Source organism: Protobothrops mucrosquamatus, unplaced genomic scaffold (genome assembly GCF_001527695.2).
Source record: "Protobothrops mucrosquamatus isolate PMUCROS unplaced genomic scaffold, P.Mucros_1.0 scaffold4469, whole genome shotgun sequence".
Classification (NCBI taxonomy): Eukaryota; Metazoa; Chordata; class Lepidosauria; order Squamata; family Viperidae; genus Protobothrops; species Protobothrops mucrosquamatus.
In genome coordinates this window covers 92,384-100,403 of record NW_015390377.1, presented here as the reverse complement: position 1 = coordinate 100,403, position 8,020 = coordinate 92,384, and the positions used below count along the sequence as shown (strand labels likewise).

The window sequence follows — 8,020 nt, the reverse complement described above, 5'->3', positions numbered from 1 at the left end:
ATCACTCCTAGTCCTTCTTTTTCTTAAACTAGACCTACCCAATTCCTGCAATTGTTCTTCATATGTTTTTAGCCTCCAGCCCCCTAATCATCTTTGTTGCTCTTCTCCGTTCTCCTTCTTTCCAGAGTCTCCACATCTTTTTTACATTGTGGTGACCAAAACTGGATGCAATACTTCAAGTGTGGTCTCACCTAGACCTTATAGAGCAGGGCTTTTCAACCAGTGGTATGGGTACCACCTGTGGTACATTGGCACCTGGCAGGTGGTACGCGACCATCTTAGAAAAGTGGTAGCGGGGGAGGGAATGAGCTGAACCGGTGGCAGCACCGCACAAGCCTGAGCGAGAGATGGCTGGAGCTGCAGGGCTGTCAGGCATCAGCGGAAGCGCCAGGATCAGTGCCGTTTTCCAGTTGATTGGCACTTCTTTGGGGCTGTCAGGGCTCAGTGCAAGCGCCAGGATCAGCGCCAGGCTCCAGCTGGAGCTCAGCACTGATCCTGGCACTTCTGCTGAGCCCAGAAGAAGCGCTGATCAGCTGGAATGTTGCAGCATCTCCAGGGTCCTGTGATTTACATTCAGATGCTTGGCAACTGATTCATATTTATGACGGTCATCGTGTCCCAGGGTCATGTGAAGTGACCAAAACCTGCTGCAACCACCCAGCAGACAGGGGGAATAAAACCAAACAATGCCAATCCTCAACAGAAATGCTCACAACAATGAAAACCTCGGACAGGAGGAAGAGTACCGCTGGGCGGGCAGGCAGGTGTCTTGCTTGGCTGTGCCTTGGAGGGCACTTTTTTCAGTGCCATTGTAACTTTGAACAATCACTAAGTGAAATGTTGTAAGTCGAGGACTACCTGTACTTCATCACTTTTTTCCTTTTTGGGGGGGTCATCAAGTTTTTGACACCTTGCTAGGCGACTGGTGGTACTCTGATATTGCCATATCCTAAAAGAGGTACAATGGGTGAAAAGGTTGAAAAGCCCTGTTATAGAGCAGGGGTGTCAAACTGTCGGCCCGCGGGCCGGATGCATCACGCGGAAGCCACGCCCACCCCATTGCCGGCAATGGCAAAACAGTCCCGATACGTTGCGCGATGTCACGTGACGTCGCGAGTTTGACATGTCTGTTATAGAGCGATACTAACACTTCACTTGATCTTGATTCCGTCCCTCTGATAATGCAGCCTAGGATCACACTGGCCTTTTTGGGAGCTGCAGCACACTACTGGCTCCTATTTAAGTAGTCGTCCACTAGGCTTCCAAGATCCCTCCCACAGTTACTGCTATTAAGCCAGGTTTCATCTTGAAAGGTAAAAGTGGGGGGGGGGGGGCTGAAGAAATGGGCAGAAATGCCTTTGGTAGCCTTAGGCTCGGATTTCTCACATTTAGTTCTTCTTACACTTAGTAAACATTTTTTGCTTTTGTGAAACTAGACAGCTATCTTGCTTTTTTTACTCATCTGGAATTTCAGATTCCCATTTGCTTCTTTTGTTTCAGAATCCATTATGAAAATTAATAAGCTCTTCACCTCCTCAGGGTAGCGGATAGCCAGGAGGTTCAAAGTTGAGACGACACCACCAGTGTGTGCAACCATTTACAAGGGCATCAGGGCTGTCATTTGACATTTTAGATCCCCCTCCCTTCTGTGGGCATCCCCGTTAATAACCTGTAATTAGTACAGCCTTGCAAAGATACAATAGGGAGACTGGATTCAAAGGGAGTTTGAGTAAACAATCAAATTAAAGTGTTGCCTTGAAACTGGGTTGCATCACAGGCCTTGGAATAAGTTTGAGCTGGTTGTAAAAAAAAAATTAAAATCAATCTATTTGAACGTTGAGTTGGATTTCATTGATATTAAGAATCAAATCCTCTGTTCCGAATGAATCAGACCGGATCAGTATATTCCAGTGGTAAGAACGCACCTCCCCTGGGGATTAAATATTTTGGGGACTATCAAGAGAGGCAGAATATTATATTTCCCCAAAGGAGAAATGGAGAAAAATCTTAACAAAGGCAGAAAGCAGCCCCAGTCTTTCTTAATAGCCTCAAGTCTTTAGAGATGCCTGCCAGCTGCAAACATTTGACTTTTGATCATGGGGATGCTGCAACGGTCATAAGTGTGAGAACTGATCATAAGTCACATTTTTTAGGGCTGATGTAATTTCAAATGCTCACTAAATGAATTGTTGTAAGTCAAAGACTACCTGTGATCAGAATCTGTCTAACAAACCAGTAAAAATATTCATCTATGCAGAAATGGTTGCTATCGCTGAGATTCTGAGAAAGGGGGTTCTTTATTCTAGCCAATCCAGTTGAGCATTGAACAGAAAGAACACAAAGTGATCTAGACCAGAGGTCCCCAACCCCCAGTCTGTGGACCGGTACCTGGCCGCGGCATGCCAGCAAGCGGTCCGCACAAACAAGAAAAGCTCCATCCGTGGGATGTAGGCAGCACACAAAACCACTCACCCTCTGGTCCGTGGAAAAACCTCTCTCCACGGAACCGGTCCCTGGTGCCCAAAAGGTTGGGGACCTCTGCTCTAGACTCTTTCAGGTGACCCACCTGTTGATCTGCTGATCTTCCTTTCTCCAGGAAGACAGAGACAGAAACCTCCCACTGGCGACTCCTGTTTTGTTGATTTGCAACCTTTGGCCTGCTTTGGGTGTCAAAGCCAGAGAGGAAAGAGCAAGGTCTATCTACGGACCACACCCAGGGTTCTCTTGAGGGATCTGGATTGCATCCAAGGAGTAACCTAAAAGCCGCATCCTTCCAATTATTTATCACTGAGCCTGACATGCCACTGTCGTTATCACTGAATTTTCAGGATCATAACTGGAGGGGGGGAGGGCGAGGCAGGTGTTTGTCCCCTCTGTTTTGTCCCCTCTGTGAAGAGAAAGAGCAGTGTGGAGGAGGAGGACGAGATGATGATAGAAGAGAAGGTGGTGAAGGAGGAGAAGGAGAGGAGGAAGAGGAGGAGGAAGAGTAGGTGGTGATGGTAGTGATGGTGATGGTAGAGGAGGAGGAGATGATGGGAGAGGAGGAAAAGGTGGTGGAGGAGAGGGACAGGAGGAAGAGGAGGAGGAGAAGGTGGTGATCGTGGTGGTAAAGGAGGAGGAAGAGGAGGAGGAAATGATGCTGATGGTGGTAGAGGAGGAAGACGAGGAGGAGGAGAAGGTGGTGCTGATGGTGATAGAGGAGGAGGAAGAGGAGGAGAAGGTGGTGATGGTAGTGATGGTGATGGTAGAGGAGGAGGAGAAGAAGAGGAGATGACGGAAGAGGAGGAAAAGGTGGTGGAGGAGGAGGACAGGAGGAAGAGGAGAAGGTGGTGANGGAGGGAGGGAAGTGGGGATAAAGAAGGAAGGAAGGGAGAAAGGGAGGGAGGGAGGGAGGGAGGGTAGAGAGAAGGGAGGGAAGTGGGGATAAAGAAGGAAGGGAGAAAGGAAGGAGGGAGGGAGGATAGAGAGAAAGGAGGGAGGTGGGGATAAAGAAGGAAGGAAGGGAGAGAGGAAGGAAGGAAGGAGGAAGGGAGGGAGGATAGAGAGAAGGAAGAAAGGGAGGGAGAGAGGGAGGATACAGAGAAGGGAAGGAAGGAAGGGAGGACAACATTGATTCTTCTGATTCTTTCAAATGCTAACTTTCGGTTTGAACAGAGCCCCTTTTGTGTCTGTGAAGGTTAAGGTACCGCTTGCATTTTGCTGCTGTTTAAAAAGGCTCCCTCGCCTCACCTTTAGCCAGCGGAGGAAAAGGAAAGAATTATTACGGGCTTCTTACACGGAAGTGAAAAAGAGGACACAAAAATCCTTCTAGAGCAACCCACCACCAGGGGGCGCCATGCCCTTCAAAATGTCAATAAGGCACAGACCGGATTAAAATGCAGCTGGAGTGAACCGATTTAAAGGGGAAATCCCTCATTGTAAATATCTTCATGTAACGTTGAGCTTATAGGTTAAAAGCTGAGGCTAAGAGAATCACATTGATGAACAGGAAAAGGGATGTTATTCTAGATGACAAGCAATGTTTGTGGGAAAGGCGTAATGCATCTGTTTTGGAAAAGGTAGCTGCCTACTTAATGCCTGTTCCAAGTTACCACAGAGCCCCCTGCAGCGACTTGTGGCCGGTTTTCAAAGTTACGACAGCTGCACACACACACACATCTCCAGGTCACGAATAAAACTCAAACCTAGATCATGCCATTGTGCACCAAAAGTGCACGTACTCCTCGACGTACGACCACGACTGAGCCCCAAATTTATGTTGCTAAGCGAGACATTTGCCAAGTGAGCTTTGCCCCGTTTTATGACCTTTCTTGCTACAGTTGTTAAGTGAATCCCTGCGGTTATTAAGTTAGTGATGTGGTTGTTAAATGAAGCTGGCTTCCCCACTGATTCTGCTTGTCAGAAGGTCGCAAAAGGGGATCACATGACCCCCCCGGGACACTGCGACCGTCGTAAACATGAGTCAGTCGCCAAATGGCTGAATTTGATCATGTGATCATGGGGATGCCGCCATGGTTGTGTGAAAAACGGTCGTGAGTCACTTTTTTCCAGTGCCGTTGTAACTTCGGTCACTAAACGAACTGTTGTAAGTCAAGGACAACCTGTACAGTTGTACCTGTCACATTGGGCATGGAATTTTACAGGTATGTAGAATTGCAGATACTTTTTCCTTCCTTCAGAAGAGAGGAGCACGACCACGTGTCAGAATCGATCCTTGTGTAATTAATAGAAATATTATATTATCAATATTATATAGCTAGTTCGTAAAAAGAAGTCGACCAGCATGGATTCTTTAATTCACGAATAGCACAATAACGCAACCATCTGAGATTTAAGGCAACCGGTAAGAACAGAATCCAGCAGCATCACAATTATGGGGTCAAAAGCATGGAGAAGGCAGATGGCAAGCAGAGAAGGGCATTAATTTAAGGGTTCCTCCAGTGCTTTCAAAGGCAGCTGCTGTGCGAAAGGGCTTCACGGAAATTAACTGATCAGTGTATTCAGTTTTAAACTCAAAGAGATCCAGAATGAGAGTTTGTTATTAATACTCAGTGGTTCTCTCTCTCTCTCTCTCTCTCTCTCTCTCTCTCTCTCTCTCTCTCTCTCTCTCTCTCTCTCTCTGTGGGTGTAGGGGTATGTGTGTGTGTGTGTAGCTACCAAATCAGTACCTATTTCTTCCTTCTAAAAAAAGAATTACACTCCAGACGGTGACAATTTATATCTAGCTCAATCTGCTGATTTATGTAAATAGATGCAAAGCCAAAACAGAGGAGGGAAGGAAGTGTGAAAACAAAGTCAGCAAGCGAGCAATCTTTCTCTTTTGGGTCCTTTGCTTCTTTCTCTGATTTATCCCCGCTCCATTTAATTTTATTTGCATTTGGCTGATCAGACTGAACTTTTTAGTCTCACTCAGTCTGCCGTTATCACCGCAGCCATGGCCACCCAATGGGCCATGCCCACCCGGAACCCGATGATACATAAGTGGGTTTTGGGTTGCAGTTTCTAAAAGGTTTGCCACCACTGGTATAGGGTTTCCTGCCTAAGTAGAAGGTTGGACTAGAACAGGGCTTTTCAACCTTTTCACCCATGGTACCACTTTTAGGATATGGCTACATCCGAGTACCACCAGTCGCTCAGCAAGGTATCAAAAATTTGATGACCCAAAAAAAAAGAGGAAAAAAGTAATAAAGTAACAGGTAGTCCTCGACTTACAACCATTCGCTTAGTGTCTGCTCGAAGTTACAATGGCACTGAAAAAAGTGCCCCCAAGGCACAGCCAAGCAAGATACCTGCCTGCCCACTCGGCGGCACTCTTCCTCCTGTCCGAGGTTTTCATTGTTGTGAGCATTTCTGTTGAGGATTGGCAGTGGGGTTGGGGTGGGGGGGTGTTTGGTTTTTATTCCCCCATTGGCACTTCTTCAGGGCTCAGAAGCACCAGGATCAGCACCGAGCTCCAGCTGGAGCCTGGCGCTGATCCTGGCGCTTCCACTGAGACCTGACAGCCCCGAAGAAGCACCGATCAGCTGGAAAGCGACACTGATCCTGGTGCTTCCGCTGAGCGCTGACAGCCCTGCAGCTCCAGCCGTCTCTCGCTCAGGCTTATGTGGTGCTGCCACCGGTTCAGCTCATTCCCCTCCCCTGCTACCACTTTTCTAAGATGGTCGCGTACCATCTGCCAGGTGCCAATGTACCACAGATGGTACCCGTACCACTGGTTGAAAAGCCCTGGTCTAGAAGACATCCAAGGTCCCTTCCAACTCTGATATTCTATTCTATTCTATTCTATTCTATTCTATTCTATTCTATTCTATTCTATTTCCTATTCTATATTCTATTCTATTTCCTATTCTATTCTATATTCTATTCTATTTCCTATTCTATTCTTATTTCCTATTCTATTCTATTCTTATTTCCTATTCTATTCTATTCTATTCTATTCTTCTAGTCTATTCTATTCTTATTTCCTACTCTATTCTACTCTACTCTATTCTATTTCCTATTTTATTCCACTCCACTCCACTCCACGTACTCTTCTCTCTGGGCATAACCCAGCCATGAACGTTTAACGCCCCCTGGGGAGGGAAAAGAGGGCTTAGTCACCAAGAGGAAGGCGTCACCTACGCGCTCAAACGCGTGTAGCTCTTGCCGAAGTCAATCCCTTGCAGGCAGAAAACTCGCATCTCAGCGGGAGGAAACGATCACTTTGGGTTTTTTTCCTGGGAGGCTGGCTGGACGGCCGCTCTCTGGCCTCCCATTGCAAAGGGCTCCCGGGGGGCAGGAAGCGGGCTCCAGCGAGCCGGCTAGCTAGACGGAGCCTCGTGCGCGGCGCGCCTGCTGCCTTGAGAACCGAATGGAGAAGAAGAACTAGATTGTCCTTTTAAAGGTGCCCTATAATCAGCACAGGCCGAAATGAGATTTCGCGGCAGGCAGCTCTCAAAGGGCGACCCCCTCCAACACACGCTGCATCAAGCTGAGAAAGAAAAGAAAGAAAGAGAAAGAAAGAAAGAAAGAGAAAGGAAGGAAGGAAGGAAGAGAAAAAGAAAGAAAGAAAAAAGAAAGAGGAAAAGAAAGAAAAAAGAAAGAAAGAGAAAAAGAAAGAAAGAAAAGGAAGGGAAAGAAAGGAAGAGAAAGAAAGAAGAGAGAAAGAAAAGGAAGGAAGAAAAGGAACGAAGGAAGAAAGAAAGAAGGAAGAGAAAGAAAGAGAAAAGGAAGGAAGGGAGAAAAGGAAGAGAAAGGAAGAGAAAGAAAGAAGAGAAAGAAAGAGAAGGAAGGAAGAGAAGGAAGGAAGAGGAAGGAAGAGAAAGAGAAAAGGAAAGAAGGAAGGAAGGAAGAGAAAGAAAGAAGTAAGAGAAAGGAAGGGAAAGAAAGAAAGGAAGGAAGGGGAAGAAAGAATCTCTCCCCCCCCACACACACACGTGGCCCAGAGAAACGGCAGGAAATTTCCACGTGCAGGGAAGGCCCCACTTCCTCCTTCTCTCCCTTCCGTCCCAGAAGGCGTCCCCCCTCCCCACCCCCAGTCCCGCCACTCAGCCGCAGCCCCAGCCGGGCTACCCCGAGACCAAAGCGCCCCGCCGCCTCCCGCCCCCCGAGCTGCCAGCTTGCTACGTGCGGGGGAAGCGGGGGGGGTGGGAGGCGCGGGCGGCCGCCCGGCTTCCTCCGGAGCTCTAGCCGCGCAAGTGCGGCCGCCTCCGGCCCTCCCCGGCCCGCCAAGAGCCGCCTTCCGAGAGGCGGAGCGGGCGGTCCCGGGCAGCCAATCTCCGGCGCCCCGGCGGCTGGTCGGGCCGAGCCCAGCGCGTCGGCGGGGGATGCTGCTCGGCTGGCGGCGGCGGCGGCGGCGGCGGTGGAGAGGAGCTGCGCGGCCACATTGTTGCGTCCCTGCTCGGTCCGGGCGGCGGGCGAGCTCCCCCGGGCTGGGAAGGCGGAGCGCGGCGGTGGGTGCCTCGCCCCGATCCCCGCTTGGCTGGAGGGGCTGCGAGGCCGGAGGGAGCGCGGGGGGAGGGGAGGGGGTCCTTCCCTCCCG

The 8,020-nt window shown here is 49.1% G+C and overlaps 1 protein-coding gene across 1 annotated transcript in view; it reads left to right on the top strand.

The window, feature by feature from the left end:
- Positions 1-3,136: 3,136 nt before the first annotated feature.
- The window catches only part of TMEM164 (transmembrane protein 164), a 39,147-nt gene continuing 34,263 nt past the window's right edge, over positions 3,137-8,020 (top strand). The window contains exons 1-2 of the mRNA XM_015828408.1: positions 3,137-3,244; positions 5,638-5,654. Coding sequence (XP_015683894.1) covers positions 3,137-3,244; positions 5,638-5,654 — 125 coding nt within the window. The remainder of the gene's footprint in view (positions 3,245-5,637; positions 5,655-8,020) is intronic.